The sequence below is a fragment of the Pseudorasbora parva genome, chromosome 7 (assembly GCF_024679245.1).
Source record: "Pseudorasbora parva isolate DD20220531a chromosome 7, ASM2467924v1, whole genome shotgun sequence".
Lineage (NCBI taxonomy): Eukaryota > Metazoa > Chordata > Actinopteri > Cypriniformes > Gobionidae > Pseudorasbora > Pseudorasbora parva.
The window spans coordinates 14016908-14036011 of NC_090178.1; the positions used below are offsets into that span (position 1 = coordinate 14016908).

At 38.5% G+C, this 19104-nt stretch overlaps 1 protein-coding gene across 2 annotated transcripts in view; it reads left to right on the top strand.

The window, feature by feature from the left end:
• Nucleotides 1-14430, top strand: part of plekho1b (pleckstrin homology domain containing, family O member 1b) — a 28091-nt gene extending 13661 nt beyond the window's left edge. For both annotated transcript variants that reach the window (XM_067448255.1, XM_067448256.1), the window contains 4 exons: nucleotides 1871-2011; nucleotides 5988-6092; nucleotides 10137-10238; nucleotides 11454-14430. In XM_067448255.1, the coding sequence (XP_067304356.1) occupies nucleotides 1871-2011; nucleotides 5988-6092; nucleotides 10137-10238; nucleotides 11454-12146 (1041 nt within the window). In that variant the 3' untranslated portion in view covers nucleotides 12147-14430. The remainder of the gene's footprint in view (nucleotides 1-1870; nucleotides 2012-5987; nucleotides 6093-10136; nucleotides 10239-11453) is intronic.
• Nucleotides 14431-19104: the final 4674 nt, after the last annotated feature.

Here is a 19104-nt window from a genome sequence, read left to right on the forward strand (position 1 = left end):
GTTTGTGGCAATATTTTAGAAAACAGGCTCTATCATGCATCACTGAAAACATGAATGCATCAAAATATTTTTTTTTTGTGTGGTATTCAACAACACGCCACTGATGCCGTTTGTAAAACTTTCGTTTTTTTTTGAGTCCGGAACATTTCTCTATCCCCACACACAACAAAAATATTGTTTATAGCTCCAGACAGCTTTAGTTACACAACAGAAAGCTTGATTACAGAGTACATTTAAGACAGCCTGGCAAGACTCTGAAATTATTTTCACAGTAGTACTTCTTTTTTTCCTTTCATTCTCTGTTGAATAGCTCAAACTATTTCCTCAAGTTGTTTAGGATGCCATTTTTGGTAAGTCACACGGTGTGTCTCCTCTGCAAAATGATGCATCTTTTTAAGAAGATTAATGCACACAGTTTTAAATATAGATGCAGTTAAAAGGGGTCACTAATAAAAAAAGTGGCTTGTTGCTGGAGCATCTGCTAGTTCCATTTTAAAGTGGCGGTTTCAAATGCTAAGAAATCCAAATAGAGCATAAAGACATGGTATTAGATTTGTAAATATACAATCACTCAATTAGACTCAGGAGAATTGTGCCTACTCATTTTAAAGGAGCAAAGAGCAAAACAATAAAATGAGTAGTCTAGTTCACATTCATTCAATGAATTTGACCACTGAAGTTTTTTGTTTCAGTACGATCTCGGATTACAGACTCAGTGCCAGATGTTTTGTCAGATATATCAGGGTCATTTTACAGGCAATCCTGGAGAAATAAATTGTCCTTTTTACTCCAAATACATATTTTCCACTTTCCTATTTGCTCACTATATAAGTGCATTAGAAGCCACTACAGCAAACTTCCGTATAATCTTGAATCTAGTTGTTTTCAATGTCCAGTATTGAGTGCAAATGTACTGTGCCCCGACTGTCCTCTCTTGGAAAAAAGGATGGGATCAGATTGCTAGTTAATTGCCGCCTTTGTACTGCTGGAACAGTAGATGCACTATTTGTACAGCCATTCCCTGTCGTGACACCCCATAGTGCACTGGGTGTGATGCCAATACTCTTAAGTACTGCACTGTAGAGCGGCTCTTTAGTACAGCACACAACCAGATGTGGCCTTGCATGGACAGAGCTTTTTTTGTCTTTAGAAGAGCACTAATGGAAATTGATTGTGTCTTAATGAGATCGTTTGGCAGGTGATACCAAATCAGACCATGGTGTTCACTGAGAATCTGGGTTAAAAAGTTCTCTTCATCCATACCCAATGATGTTTTCGAGCTACGTTTTGATGTCTGTCCTATTTAAAAGTCAGACAGGTCATCCAGATGTCCTTTTGTGGCTGCACCAACTAGACTAAAACACTGAGCTCAAACATTGTATACTTTTAAAATGCTGTGCAATTTTAAAGTAACTCAAACTGTAAATACCGTGGGGATATACAGTATCAGTATTTTGAGTAATGATGCTGCAAAATGGCAATTCTTGGTTGAAACAAAAAATTCTGGACATCCAGTGAAACCAAAAGTAAAAATGCTAATGTTAAATTTGCATGTGTAAGCAAATTATATTTACATTTTAATGGTTTATGAAACCCGTGGCAGAGTCTACAAAAAAGCACACCACTAAACATCAACTGTAAACACGACATTTGTCAATTTATGATTCATTCATAATTCATATAATGCTGTCAAACCGATTAATCGTTATTAAGCATCTAACAAATGTCTGTTTACATATATATATATAATATATAATAATTTATTTCAGAACAAATAAACAAATATTGAGATATTTCTATCGTATATACATTTAAAGCATATACGTCGTATATACCATATTAAAACCAAATCTGTATTTTTTCCCCACAGGTCAAAGATGAGAAGAAAATCCAGGAGGTGGTGGATCTCACCGACTATGAGAGGTCTGAGGAACTCCGCAAGGCCAAAAGCAGGAGCAAAAAGAACCACAGCAAGTTCACGCTTCTGCGTTCACGGCAGCCGGGCAACACGGTCAGTCACTACAGGAAGTTGTTTTCACAGTAGAGGCTAATAGGTTTTTGACCCAGTCAACACAGAAGCACTGCTGGGCTCGTTTATTAGTCAGTTTGCAGTCATGCTGCGAGAAAGCAATCACCTGTTGCACAACTCAAAGATATGTCTCTCTACATACATTCACACATTATGGATCATACAGAGAATACACGAGAATAAAAAAGGCACTCTTAACTGGTTATTCAGCCATACAGACAGTATTCAACTGCTTCTGAAAGCTGTTATATGAATAGGACAGTTCAAGAGTCACACCTGTTTGTAAAAGCGGTTGTCAACACCAAACACTGACATTTTGTTAACACGGCCATTTGAGTCTAAGACACGTTGACGTTTGTCTAAGGAAATATTAGACAAGAAATCATACGTCAGCATAGTTGGCATGTTAGTCTCTAAGCACAAACTTGGACCGACCTCTGTGGTCATCCCATCCTGTGTAATTGGCTTTCAGTAAGAACGGCTCAGCTTATTGCTTTCACTAGCAAACCACAGGCCACCACAAATATCCTTTATCCTTTAGACAAATACAAATAGTACATCTTATCAATTGGGTTACAGCTCCCAAGTTTCTCAAAGGTGAGGTCTGTCTGTGTGTCCGTCCGTCCGTCCGTCCGTCCATCCATCCATCCATCCATCCATCCATTCATAGGCTATATTAAATTTGAACTACAATTCACCATGCCACCTCAATTTAAAGTCCATTCAATTTGACAAATGGAATTAAATTGGCATTCTCAATTTAGTTCAGAATCAAACATTTCTGATCTCCTGGCTCAACTAATGGTGTGAGTATGGGGTGGGAGAACCCGGTGAAAATTGTTTTTAGTTTTAGTTTTTATAAAATAATTTTTGCAAATCTGTTTGGTGAAAAAAAATTAAACACTACATTTCAATTTAACCTATTTTTGAAAAGTATTTTTTTTTATCAAAAAAGGAAGTTTCCTTTTAGAAGTCTGCTTTAGTTATTAGAGCTGCACAATTAATCATTAAAAGAGCGAGATCTCGATTCAAACACCCACGTGATCTTATTTGACAAGTTTGATCAGAGCGAACATTCAGATCTGAGCTGGTGCTGACCCAGAGAGAACAGTTTTCCATGTTTATGTATGAAACAGCTTCTCAAAAAGTCTTTTCAACCACAGAGTATCATCATTTCTGTTACAATAATTCAAATGATCACAGTAGTACTGGGATAAAAGTTTATTTTTCGGATATGAACACTGATGTCTACGGTAGCGATTAAAATAGATTCACCATAGAATCACCATTTGAAAGTTACTTGATGCGTCATTTAATCATTCATTTAAGATATTTGTTTAAAAAATACTGATTCATCCAGTAGTGAAACAAGTGAAGTCTTTATGAGTGTTATTAAATCATTGATTTAAACTGATTTAATATATATATATATAAATAATTTGAATTTGATTAAATATTTTAAGCAGACTGCAGAAATTAACATTTTGTGATAACTTTTTTATTTTTTTAGTTGCTGTTCAGAATCTTGAAGAAAAAACTGTGCAGCTCTAGGCCTAGTTATAGTTGAATTAAAGCTTTTTCTGTCTGTCTAGACTCTTCAGCACATTTTTGGGATTTCTGACAGCTAGGAGAAACATAAGGGGTTACATCTGACCAATCCTTTAAAATCCAGCACTGAGACAAGGGGTTAATCCCTAGGAAACTAACATGCAGGGTCTTAGGAAAATCCAGCAGCACCCACCCTCCCAAACACCCCTTCATACGAAACACACCACTACATGGTTCATTAGTCCCTCTGCCCCACACACAACAGCTGTTCCACATGCAGCTCAACAGGGGAGACACCCTAATACATGACCTCATGAAAATCTGCATCTTTTGATTTTTTTTCTCTTGCCTACCTTTTTTTGCACCCTTAAAAACTGGCTTTCACAAGAATTAACACCTAAATTTAATTATTACCAAAGAATCCAAAAGTCTTACAGGAACAGTCTTCTTTGTGCACTTTTGTAGCATTATATTTTCCCCCAAGATCCACCTATGAAGCTAGTCATAGTTATACAATTATTTAAAAATAAATTTTTGCAGCGCACCCTCCCTGGCATTAAGCTAAATTAACCAACCGGTTTTTGCTGCTGCCGGTTTTTGCACCTAGCAACCACCCAAAACAACACTTAGCAATACACTTTAAAAATCACATAATTCCTGAGCAACCAATCGATTGACAACAAGTTTTGGACTGTAAAAGTACCTCCAAAGTAAACAAATCTTGATTTTAGGTGTTTTTCAACGCAAATATCTTTTTTCTTCTTCTTCTCTGTAACACTTTAGACACTCTGTTGACTGAAACTAACGTTTCACCTCAACTCACTCTCATTAGAGTATTAGTAGAGTATTAGTAGACTGTCTTCTTAATATCTGCTAACACTTAAAGGATTAGTTCACTTCAGAATCAAAATTTCCGGATTATTTACTAGGGCTGGTCCAAATCAATTTTTAGCTTTGATGCTTCTGAGGGAGGGGGCTGAACATAAACTTCTCTGTGATAAAGGCTTGAGAAGCTGCACACTTCACACGGGCAGGCCTTATGCTCCGAGAATGGACATTGCACTAATGATACAAAACACACAGGTCCGTTACGTGCCTGTAACAAGCTCCTATTGATCACTTGCCCGCCACAGCACCGCCCCTACTGTCGGTTTGATATTTACATAATCAAAATTATATTTATTATGTAACAACGAATATTTAAATCTCAATATTGAAAATCGAATACCAAACCACCTGGTCCATATTCTGGTCCAGCCCTATTATTTACTCACCCCCATGCATCCAAGATGCTTTGATGTCTTTCTGTCTTCAGTCGGAAAGAAATTAAGCTTTTTGAGGAAATCTTTCTCCATATGGCCTTCATTGGGAACCAACGGGCAAAACGATCTTTTTGTTTGAAATGAAAAAAAAAAAAAATCTAATGGACTGAATTTTGTAACCCCCAATGCCCTTTTTTGATTATGTAATGTGTGGCGCATCACAGAGCTAGTGCAAGAATAGCATTTGTGGTTAAAAGTATATTTTTTTTTAGAAAATGACTGATCGTTTTGCTAGACAAGACCCTTATTCCTCGGCTGGGATCGTGTAGAGCCCTTTGAAGCTGCATTGAAACTGCTATTTGAACCTTCAACTCGTTGGTTCGCACTGAAGTAAATTTTCAGGACATTTTAATTCTGAAGTTAACTACTCCTTTAATGTGATGCTCCGCCAACAGACATTCTTCTGACTAAAGGTAATTTTAAAAATACATGTCAACTTGTTCTACTAACCCGTATTCTACTAACAGTCTACTAGTACTGAAATAATACTCTAATGAGAGTGAGTTGACATGTTGGTGCAATGTTACTTTTAGTCAACAAAATGCATAAAGGAAATTTGTATATACCTGCGATCTGCGGTCAGACTGGCAAGACGTTTTTTTCTTTTTCACATGATATGTCTCCTTTCATTTTCAAAGTGATCGGTCAACAACCGGACACATACGTAGCATTGGGCACATAGCAGAGTCTTATCTACACAGCTGCAGCATCAACAAAAGGGCCGCCTGTCGTTCACATCTCCAGCAGACTGTGCTTGGAAGTCTTGCAGTGTTGTTGCCTAATATGGTGGTCTCTGCCTCACACTGTTGCTGCATCAGCTGTCCATAGACAGAGCCATATGGCTGTACCTGCTCATTTATGCTTGGCTCGCTACATGTTTGTGTCCACCTAGCATAAGTCTGAAGGAATTTTCACCATGTTTATAGGTGTAAAATGAAGAGCCAGCAGGGTTCAGGACGACACTGCTCATATATCAAACTGTACAGTTACTCTATAAACTGCACTTGTCTGTATGACAGTTTGGATTTGGATAAACGGTCTTTTCAAACAGGACAGGTTTTAAAGTATTTTTTATCCTCAACATGCAGGTTCCAAATCTGGTGTTTTTAGCCGTCAGTCCAGAAGAGAAGGAGTCATGGATCAATGCTTTAAATGCAGCGATCACCAGGGCCAAGAATCGCATATTGGATGAGGTAAGCTAGACAATCCTATGTCTTTGCATATAACAGTGCTGCTTACTATTAACTGCTTACCCGCCAGCATTCTAAAAAAAGTTTGCTAGGCACCGCCAGCATTTTTGATAATTTCAACAAACTTTCATAGTCCCCTGAATATTTTGTTATATGTATATCTGAACTACTAAGAATTTTCAACCCGAGTGCAAGTTAGCAATGCATTGACCATCCCATACATCCCATGCCAAACTTTAGTGTTTCTTCACATATGGTTAGGGATAGTAACAAGCTCCTAACCACAAGTAATACATTTGCTGAATAATTCAGCCAACACCCAATTTGTGCTACAGATATCAATGGCACCTCCAACCATGCGGTTTGTTGAAGAAAAGTGTGCTAAACTTAGTTGATTGACAATAAGGATGGAAATATCTTAAAGTACTGTATATATTCACCTAGAAACCACTCAAAAAGCCCACATAGTAATGTGCTAATAATATTCTGAACACCTTTGTTAACACATAGCAATGCTATTACAAGGACTTTTTTGACTTGGGAAAGTGAGCATTACCCAAAACACCTTAGCAACAACCACCCAAAACACCTTAGCAACCAAAACAATGCCAGGCAACCACTCACAATACCCTAGCAGTGATTAGCGTGGGCAAGCACCATTTTTCTTCAAAAAACTGAAGACTGAAGATTGCCATTCACAAGTCCTTGGAGAAGCCACTTTAATAAAAACTTCTAATTGCAAAGTTTCCTGCCCTCTCATTCCCTGATCTTTTCACAGTTTGTTTGCGAAAGGGATTTGCTCAATTTAAAAGCGGGTCTATAATCATGCTCGACACACAGTGGGAGAAAATGAATCACTCCACCAAAAATAGACGACAGTCACGACTTTCAGCGTTAAAGCAGCCATATCAGAGCCCATCTTCACCTTCAGCTTCCGCTAATGAACGAGATTCAATCTGGCCTAACCATCCATGCTGTCTGCTTTTTCCAGATCAACACACGGGATTTCGTGGGGACCAGGTCATTGCTTAGGACCATAAACATACACGCAGGCAATTGAGGACGCCTGACCGTGACACAGCACACTCAGTGTACTAGAGATTCACTTGAATAAATCAGAGAGAGCGTGTGCTTTCCCTTTCACATGCGAATGCGGTGTGATTCATACCCTACATCTAGCTGAGTTAAACAGGCGAGGTCTCCCATACCACTCAACAGGAGAGGAAACAGTCAGAGTCAGCACAATACCAGCCGGTTATGTTGAGAATGCTTCTGTTGAACATTACTCATGACTGTTGTTAATTTTATAGTCATTTAGTATATATTAGTTTAAAATGAAAGAATGGTATCACATTGTTCTTTTTAGGGTTATCATGATTACCAACATTTCTATATTCCATAATACTTGCACAATTTCACAATTATTGATACTACGACAAAATCTAACATGCTACCATATTGCTGAAAAAAACAACAACAAAACAAAAATTAAAGGAACTGTATGTAAGAAATGTATTTCAATTAATCATAAAATGGCCCTGATATGTCACTAGGCATTAAGAAATCATGTTAATTTCAAATACTTATATCACTGACAACAGTAGTCCGGCCAGGATATTGTCATTTAAAAGTTGTTGCAGGCCTTAGCTGATGTTGATGTTGACATGATGATGTGTTTTGGCCTGAAGCTCCACCCTCCACCTATCTACCAATCACAAAGTCAGTATTGTTTCGCCATCCGGGTTGCCAGCTCTGCTCTTGTTAGCACAGCTGCAGCTATAAACATTCCTGCTGGATCCTGCAGCCAATCAGGCAACCTCGAGTCAGGGGGGAGGGGGAGAGGGGATACACCGCTCTACAGTCATTTGAAAGTGATTTCAGTACCAGTTTTGGCCACAATCTTACATACACTTCCTTTAATTTTCAATTTTTCCCAAGGCCGGGTAACTATTAAAGTTGATTCAATGCCAAATGACAAGCTTTCGATTCTATTTTATTTGTATGCGTTTTGTTTAGGGGTTAAACACATTTTTTAAAGTCGACATTGTCTAGTCACTGATAACATCATTAATGAACAACAAATAAGCCAGAACTTCGAGCTGAGACTTGAACACGGGTTGCCTTGTACACAGCTATGGTATTTGACACAGTACTGCCCACATGGTGATTGCTCCTACATACCAGCTCATTTGTCTTTGGGTCATCATATTTTTTCACATATTTCGTCTCGTTCTAAATCAGATACAGATAACGTAGAACAGTAAAGATTACATTTGATGTATAAGGAGAGAGCGTTTGCGTTTGAATTAATTCTACCTGGTGGCGTTATCTCTAATACTGAAGCTGTGGGTTATAGTTACAAAGAAATATATGCTAGAAATGTTCCTTTTATGCGCTATTTATTGATAAAATCACAGAACAGTGTTGACGATACATTTTTGCGGTACTGAATGTTTAGGCGAGCGTGTGCAAGTTACAATGCAACAGCGCATTATTTTAGAGCAGCGATTCAATTACGTGTACAATAAGCTGTTTAAAACTTGCAATTTTGAGCATCCAGACAGTATAATCAAACATATCTTGTGGAGCATCAATTTGTCATTTCAACTGTTTGGAAACAGAGCGTAAAAGTGGACTTCAAAGATTTCTTATCCTGTTGTGCCCTCTATAGGCCATGACCAGCGACTAGTCGACGTCAACTTAAAGCGTCATGGCAGAGGATTAAAAATCGACTAGTCTGTGCAACCCCTAATAATAATTAATCTGTGATTATTTAACTTATAATGTAAACAGACATGTCAATTATTTGTGGTTGTGGAACTGAACGAAGGTTTCACAGCAGGATGCGTCACTGACAGTTGTTTTGCAAAACATTTCATGTATCAAATAAAAACAGATTAAAAGAGCGATCAAGCTTGACATTTAAGAATCAGTATCAGATGTATTGCTTTTCTGATCAGGATGGTTTGGTTTTGCTGAATTCAGTATATCAATGCACTGCTTATCTGTTGCCAAGCACTGCTGCAAGTGTGGGAAATGTGTAGGCAGGTTTTGTGCCTACAGTAGGCATCCTGATGAGAAAATGCATACACTATAGCCACAAACAACAACATGCACACATATATACTAGACCTTTACGTATTCTGAGCTTAAATGTAACAAAGGTAATCTTCTAAACAAATGTTGTTTTGTTGTGTACCAACCCTCCCTTAGTCCATAAACCCTAACAAAACACAGTAGAGATTAGAGATACACTCCACTGGCCAACAAACATAAGCCATCCCGGAACACAAAGTCTTGGATGTTAGCAGCTTAAGCTTTCTCGTAAACAACAGAAGTGTGTTGACATGTTATTTTTCAGTGTAATAAATTCTCAGATTATTCCCCAAGCATTTTGCCCTAAACTCAAACATTCATCCACTCTTTACAACTGGCCGTGTGTCATTATTTGTACTAGCCTAGAAATTAAGATGCACCCTAGCGGCAGGAAATCTAATCTGCCGCGAGTGTAGTCTAGCAACTCTCAATAGACTTCTGAGCTCGAAAAACCAAACTCTAGTCAGGCCAATCACATCATGTATAGAGTCAGTGAGAGGGCTTAACATAATGACGGCAGAGTTGCGTGCTACTTGTAATCATAGAATGGCGGTCTTTCGAATCGGCTTTGGCCGCGACTGGAAGACTTGAAGTTAAGCTTTCTTTGAGAAAAGAACGGCACTGAAAATCATTCTTAAGACGGGAAGATGTGTTTGGAGTTTTGCCGAATGGATACGGTGAAAGTTTGAAAGGCGACCGTTTATCCCGCCCCTCGGATTGAGCCCTGTCAATGGCGAGTTCCCAGACCCAACATCTTGATGTGGGTCTGGCTTGTCAGGCTATATTTATACATCACGACAAGCATATAATAAACAAGCTCATTGATTGGCCGGTCAATATTCTGCCCCTCTTCCTTCATGATGGTATGAAACATGGAGCTGCTGATAGCTTCCATGTGACTGATTTATTCAGTTGGGCTTTATTCCAGTGCTCTTTGTCTGACCCCTTTAGGTAACAGTGGAAGAGGACAGCTTGTTGGCCCATCCGACGCGTGACAGAGCTAAGATACCCCACACTCGCCGTCTGCCCACCCGCGGGCACCTCATGGCTGTGGTAAGCAGTTCATTTGATGTACATATGACAGTATGCCCTTTTTTTCCAGTGATGTAATACTTTCTTCTTTATACTATCAGTTTAAAGATAATTTAGCCCAACAGTAAAGATTTTTTCTGCTTACAAAAGAAAGCTAAACTGAAAATCAGATTTTTTATAATTCAAAATATACATTTTACACCATTTTACACAGTAATTTTAAACCCATTTTTACTAATGAAACTATAACAATTCTAGGGCTGTACTAGAATAATCGAATATTCGTTCGGTGAGGTGGCATTCGATTTTCAGTTTTGAGATTCGAATATTCGGTTTTTTTTTTTCAACACGTGACTTCCGTCGTGGACACATTCTCACTCATGCTTGAAATAATAATAATAAATTTAAAAAAACACCGCAACATGCTTTCAATAAAAGCATTGCGCATTTTAAAGATTTAAATTAACAAAAAGTCAGAATAAGACAAAAATCCCTTATATAGAATAAAACTAATTGTAATAGATATTACATTTTGTGTCATTTTAAAAACAATTCATTTATTCTTATTCAACTGTTTATAAGGATGCTACCATGTTCTTTATTTATTACAGTTCATTGAAATCACTGTGTGTTACTAATTTAATTTCTGTTTTGGGATTCATTTGTTTTAAAGAAAGGTTCGTTATTAATACCTCAACAGACTTTGTGTTTTGTATCACTTGTGGACTGTCCGTTTTCGGAGCATAAACCTGCCCGTGTAATGCGTACCGGAAACTGTTCTATTTAAAAGATTATTAAATGTTTATTAATATTTAAAGAATGTGTGCCACCTGATCATATTGCACCAAATGCAACACTGCACTCCACTGGGTCTGCCGCAACACATTTACGATGCCGAAGAGTGAAACGTGAAGTCATGAAAGATGATACAAATGCAAACCGACACTATTATTATATATTTAGCCCCACCCACCGAAGCTTCGAATATTTGATATTGATTGCCACCTAAGCTTCGAAGCTCAAAAAATGGCATTCGAAACAGCCCTAAACAATTCATAGTGGAAATTTTACATCCTTTTAGTTGAGCCCTGCTATTTTAAAAAGGTTAACTCAGAGAGCGAATGCAGAGTGGAAGTACTTCTTCACCTTTAAATTTTACTTCAAATGTCATCACAATTAATTTTTTTATTTAACCAACAGAAAGACTTTTGTCTAAAATCTCCTCCCCCTTTTCAGGCTTCTACCACAAACTCAGATGGCATGCTGACACTTGACCTCATCCAGGAAGAAGACGTCCTCACAGAGCAGGGTCAGGACTCTCACGAGGATACCCTTGATAAAGCCGGCTCTCAGCGTACCCTGGATTCCCAGCGCTCCAACACAGACACCCTGAAGCTCTCAACATGTAACGAGACCCCCGGAAAGTCCCAGAGTCTGCCGCGGAAAAGCGAGAGCGCCTTTGACTGGTCGGAAAACCATCGGACGCCGCAGCTCCGCAAAAAACCGCCTACATCCGAGAAGAACCGATGTGCTTCCATGGACGAGATCCTCACGCACTGCGAGACACGGGCCCTACCACACTGCTCGACTTCGGCGCCTGTGCAGCCCATCGGTCAGCTCCAGGACCTCATCACCCAGAAGCTGGAGAGAACTCAAGAACTGCTGACAGAGGTGCGGGCACAGGGCAAGGGGAAGGGGTCGCCGACTGGAAAGAGCTCCAGCCCAGAGGGTAAAAGGCTGGAGGCGGAACGGCTTCTGGAGGAAGCGGCGTCCACTTGGGGGCAGGCACGTGACGTACTTGAAGAAGTGAAAGAACTTAGAGCTTTATACAAGCAGCTTGACTCCGCCCCTTCTGCCCCACTCAGTCCTACACAGAACGGGAAACTAAACAGCCCCCAACAAGCAAACCACCGGAAAAGCATGATGTGAGGACACCGAAAATCCTCTACGGTTTAATGCCGTCGCTTTTCAATGGACTCTTCCTGTTGACTGCTTTAGCATTGCTGGAATCAAATAACGAGCTATACGTGTATGTATGAATTGCTAAAGAGCTTCCACTCCCTAATATCAGCGTCAGAGCAAAAATACGAGGGACTGGAGGTTTTACCAAACACAAGCTGTTGCGCTATACCCTGCTGTATCATTTTTCACAGTGACGTCAACAGGGATGGTAAAAGCACGGAGTCACCGAGCGGCCCATCAGGGTAGGACAGAGTGAGAAACACCAGACGGCGGTGATGTTGTCATCACCAGCCTATCGCAATGTGAATGTTTTCCTTCTGTTTCACAATACACTGGAGGAGCTTTGTTTTCGAAATGTCACAAACGCCCAGGTCTATTTTACTCCCTGGGTAATTTTTGTATGTAAAAATAATAATAATAATAATAATAATTCCCAGCACACTTGCTCTGCTGTTAACACAAACCAAGCTCATAATAAGATGCAATCAGGGTGCAGCCAAAGGCCATTGGCGGAAAGCTTGCGAATAGCGGAGCATGCGATGTGTCCGGCAATGCTCGGAAACCCATCAGATGGGCTCTAATTGTGGACAAAGCCATGAACACAGATGACGTCTGGTGCCAGAGTTGCTGCGGAAAGTGGAGGAAAAAACAGCTGCCATTAAAGACGAGACTCCATGCAGTACAGGAAACGATTAATAATAATTACACATTTGCACTATGGAGAATGCTGTAAAATGAGAGTGACACTGGCAAGCTATCTTTTCAAACCTAAGAGGCAGAACAGACAATCTACTGTAGGCAGGGAAATATGGGTCGTGTAGCTCTAAGTCTTTACACCTAAGTGGTATTTCCGAAAATGTGGGTATCTTTCAAAATCAAAAGCTGCCTTAGCGTATTTTCATAAGGGCACATGCAAGCTGCATCAAACTCTTAAAAGACTCTGAACGCTTGTATATTTAAATTTACGAAAAGTTCGCCTACAAGTTGCCTGCACCTCAAGAGAAGCTTTGGAAGTATGATTTTATTTTGCTTTGCAGGATTTTTATCTTTGGGGAACTATGCAAGGTTGCATGGGTGAATCTCACGAAACCAGTCAAGACGTGTCATATTTCACCCCAAAATGTCTCTGAAAGAAACATGAAATGATATTTTGCTTAAATGAAAATGAAGCTTGCTTTTTTTATTTTTCTATTGTTACTTTATTTTTATGACACGTATACCCCTCAACATGTGCACATATCCCCACCCAATTCTCATTACTGTAACTCAACAAATTGTCATGCAAGTACGGTTGAGCTTCCTTTTGCCATATTTGAGTGCTCCATGCATGTTCACTGATCAATGTTTATATGTGAATAAAAGCCTAAACTAAATCTGTTCATCACATAAAGCGATCGTGTAGCGAATCTCATCATGAACAATTTGGACCATCAAGAGTTTTGGGTGAATTGACATTCAACGGAGGGACAGAAACCTGTCAGATTTCATAAAAAATATCTTAATTTGTGTTCCGAAGATAATTCATATTGACATGAGGGTGTGTAATTGATGATAACATTTAAATTTTTGCGTGAACTATCCCTTAAAACATCATAACATCCATTCATGCTGATAAAAAAGGTTAAATATAACTTAATTGTAATAATATGAAACAATTAGAATATAATAAAAATGACCAAAGAACTATTGAATTATAATAAGAAGAATTTTGTTGGTAAATGTGCATAATTGTCAAAGGCAAAAAGTCACAATTGAAAAAAATAATAGTCTCATATAGTTCATAATGTTGTATTTTGGAGTAAAATGCGACTTGGGCATGTTTCATGAGATTCCCCCACACATAAGCTTGAAATAATCTACAGGAATCAGGATTCACTGGCAGTGTGCAGTACGTTATTACGTTAAACGACCAAAGGGTATGTCTTGCCAGTATAAAACACCTTGTTTTACAGTTAGTAGCTAAATAATGTGTTTGCACAATTCTATGGGTACAGGTCAACCCGTTCTGTTACGAAGACTTGATTATAAACAGTGTTATATTTTTTTGTACATTTTATTGTAAAGTGCTTTTTTGTAGGGAAAGACTTTGAGGAGGGTTTTTGCTTTTAAAATGCTCGATTTAGAAAACCCCTTCCCTGGAGACGCAACTCGACCGGACATTCCACGCTTTTGGAATCATGTCATGAAAAACTGTAAATCTCCATTTCCAAAGGTGATAAAGCACAAAGCCTATGGCAGTCCTTAGCTTTTTTTTTTTTTTAAAAAGTCTAGGTAAATGAATCAAAGGTTTTATTAACTACCCCTCGCATTTTAAGTTCTATTCTTCTCATGTTCTCGCCACACGGATGCCAAAGGTTTACTCGTATCTCAAACAGCAATGTTGTATGATCTTTTCAGGTTTAATCAGATGAACTGCTTTTGTTTGGTCAGCTGGCTGTGTTATGATCTGATTTTTTCTGACAGTGCCAGCGGAAGGTGAATCTAATTAACCGAGCATCTGTCAGGTAGCCAGGATCAGCAGGGCTCATATTAGATTACATCAAACCCAATCCTGACATCTTTCCTATATCCCACAGGTCCTGTCACATAGGATACCAGAAACCCAGCCAAATTACTCCTGTACTCTGATAGTCATGCATTCAATTTGTCATTTACAACACGTTTACTTTATGCTGACATCACCAACCATGAGACTGCCTAGAGCTAATGTTTCCTTCATGCTTTTTTGAACTATTTATGTATGCCATAATATTGTTCATCTGTTGTCTCCATTTTTCTGAACTTCTGCAGATAAAATGTGAATGTGAATGAAGAGGAAAACCTCTCATTTGGTTCTTGACTGTGTTATTGTGGTCAGACTAGTAATTTTGCATAGGGATGTTGAATTTGTGAGCTAGTGCGTCAGTGCTAGACTGCAACTGGAAACAAAGACTTATGCAATCAGAAAAGAACATGGACTGGATTTTACCTACAACAAATGACAGACTCTGGCTATTTTAAGGTTTGAAATGCACATTTATACAGAAAAAAACCTGAATGTTTTTTCATCCTCACAAACACAATCTCTCAGATGGACATTTCATTACAAGCTGCTGGTAAACAACTCGGATACTCAATTGTCTTTTCTGCTCTTGCTGATCTCATTTATATGGAAAACTGTAAATCTATGTGTACATTATTTCACATTTCTGTAGCTAATTGTAAATGGGGTCAGTTTGCAGTGTGGAGAGCAGAACCCTGTTAAGTGGGTGTTTGTAAGCTCAGGACCGGCGAATCTCTGATGTACTTGAGACACAACCACTTGTGCAATTAAAGTGATCCTCATGTAACGTCCCTGAATTCTGAGTGTTCATATCATAACTCCGGGGGACTTTTTCCCATCTCATTTAGAGGTTGATCGATGGATCGGTTTTGCTGGATCAATTGGTTATCGGCAAAGAGCCATAGCAATATTTTTTTCAGTAAAATATCCAAAAACCACTAGGCCAGTGTTATATATTTTGTTCAGTTGAGTACTTACAATAATCCCAAAAGTTTGTTTGTAAAGCGTAAGAAATTTGCTATCTTACCAATGAACCGGGACATGTGAGGTAGTCGCCTGTCAATTGCGTCATATCTGCGTTACCCTCGGTTTCCGCTTTTATTTTGCTAAAAAGATTTACCCTCACTGCTGTTCCAACAAGTGTCACAGCAGCTGCCGAGTGTACGTACAGACAGGGTAAGGCCATAACATTATTTTTAACACACTCAGATGTATCTAATATGATCAACAGAGTTGTGTTACCTCATACTCATGACCAGAAAAGCGGCGTTGGCGGCTCTGGCATAATAAAAGTCCCACTGCTGCGAGGCGAGTGTTGCTTTCAACTTATTTACAACTGATTCAGTGGCCTTGCTCAGCTTCAAAACACTCGGTCCTGCTCTGCGTCATACAACACGTTAATAATCGCATACATGAACATGATTTCTGTTGATAATCTTCAAATAGCCAAACATCTAGCAATGAATTGGCCTGGAAGACATATCACAGTCAATCACACTACAATAAATTGACTCTAAATGCATATTTTTAATTCTTAATTAATAGACTATTTAGTATTCAAGCCAACCTATAAAGGACCTACATTTTTTAAATTAATTATATATTAAATAAAAACGTAACTGAAGATCAATTGATTCTTTATTAATTAAATTAAATACTTATGTAAATTAACCATAAATATTTAATTACAACCATAGAACGTGTGGTTAACACATTTACACTGAAATAAAGCAAGCAATAAGAAAAATTTAATTGGTGCAAACAGACCGTACTGAGGGAGCCGTGAGAACACAAAACTCAGCCGGTGCCGCGTGTGTCAAACCACATGTGGCCTGAAACATTAGTCTGATAGACAAGAGACAGTAGAAGCCACTGATTGGCTGTGAGCCAAGTAGGGTGTGTTGCCATGGCAGTATAGAGACGTTTCACCTGGTTAGGACTGTGTCAAGAGGTGTCAATGCATTCCTCACATCCCAGATAGAAATGAGAAGGTGTTACCAGGCTCTTCCTAATCAGCCAGTCTGTAGCTGTAGCCCTAGGAGTGCTTCACCTCAGTTATTATAGTTAACTAAAACCATACTTGCATTTAAATAAACATTAACTTAAAAGATAATAATAAAAGAAGTTATTATTTAACTTCTTTTTTATTTATTCAAATTTAATGAGTACTAAAATAAATAAACAGTGATGAAAATTAAGTTTTTAATGTTGTTTATAAGTATATAACAACATTAAAAACTTGATTTTGTCTACGTGGTGTTTGCTTTTCAGTCCACCAAAGGGTTTTAGGCAGCTGAAAACACTAGGCGCTCTGCTGAAAAAGCTTTGCTGTGAGCGCTTTGGCAGCGCAGTGATTTTTTCATTTGAGACTCTTTGCTTGTTATGATATGAAATATCAGCGGAAGTGTTACTGGCATCTCATTTCACAGACTTGTTTCTGTATTGATTCTATATAAGAATGCTGATAAAATGTAAAGTATTTGCTCTGGCTCTTGTTTTAAATCATTTAGTTCCGTTATTATTGCTTGTTTTCATCTGTTGACGGTGTGCACGCAGAATGTGGCGGTTGGTCGGTGTTGTGTTTGTCCCGCGGCCTGCCTCTCCTCCACTGTGATTGGACGGCTGGGTGAAAAGTGAGTGATGAGCGCTGTGTTTTACTCAGAGTTGAGCATTGTTCAACTCTCGGCGACCAGTAAAAAAACAGTAAAAAAAATGCTTAACGCACAGCGCTTGAGCGTGAAATACTCGCTCAGCACCTCGTTACGCTCAGGCGTTCTAAAAAACGCGGCGCACCCACTGAAAACAATTGATTATGCCAGCCAGCTGTTTTTAAAAAATATGCTTTTGTGGACAACACCGTTGCTGAGTATTTTCTCCTTAAAACTGCAGAGATCCAAAGTTTCTGAAGTCACAAAGTACCTTGTAACCAATCACTTCAAGAGGGGGGCAGGCTTTAGCATATCATAATTACTATAATGCGAAGCAGGGGAGTCTTAAGAGAAGCCATACTGGTATATTTTTCTGTTGATATGAAAGATTTAGCAATATAGCATGTGAATTATTTGATGTGTATTATGATGATGTGATGAACTATATGCCTTTCTCCACTGATGTTCTAGGATGTTCAAAGCCTTTCTAAGGATACTGATTTATAGAAGGCAGAACATGGTTTGTGTAACATTGGTAACACATTATTAGCTGTTTGATAACGTAGTCAAGAGAAAGGCTAACCATATTAACAGGGTTCTTGCAGGTTTCAGTAAGTTAAATTTAAGACCTTTTTAAGACCTTTTAAGACCATTATGAGTGAAATTTAAGACCAACACGACGCATTACTAAAAGCATTATAAATGATCTCAGAAACTCTCAAACATTCTATTTTTATTGATTCAGTTATAGAAACATTAAATAAACTCAGAAACTGATATCAAAATACTGAGTCCGATATTTTCGCATGCAGTTTTTCGTATTCCGAAAAATTCGTTATGCACAGAGATCTTGCACACTCAGTCCGATGCGTATTAATGAATGCGTTACGGAGATAAAAACGCAAAACAAGACAAAGTGACGTCTAGTGAGGATAATTTGTTTGTCCTGAGGAGATGTGGAGAGACTACTGTGATCGCGTAGAGTTTCCCCTCCTTATCAAGCGGGATCAAGACCGACCGATTAAAAGTGTCAGTTTGATGCTTTGCTAGCGATACTGGAGACACATATTAAAAAGAAGACCACTAATTTCCGTGAATCAATTGATCCCGAACACCTGGCAGTATGTCTATGGATCCGATCACACACACACACACACACACACACACACACACACACACACACACACACACACACACACACACACACACACACACACACACACACACACACACACACACACACACACACACACACACACACACACACAGCTTAACAGAGACTTGATGTGCTATAAATAAATTCGACCTCACGTTATGTCAATCACGCTTGCACACTGCCTCCGAAACTTTCGTCCGTCAAAAATTTTTTTGGAACAGGTTCGATTTTCTGCGTTTTCGCATCCGTAAAAACGCATTTTGAGACGTTTTGACAACTCAGAGCCACCATACATATTATTCTAGCAAAAATGTTACAAATATTATTATATCACAGCTATAATTATAGCACATCAAGTCTAAATAAATAAAATAAAATATATTTACCAATATGTTTTCTTGAAATATATTTTAATATATGGAATAATATATTGATGGCATTATAAAATATATTATATATTCATGCAATATATTGGAAAATATACAAATGATGGCCGCTTTCAATATATTGCAATATATTGGAAAATATAAATATTAAATCCCATAACGTTATATGTGAATATATTGCATGATATTTTCA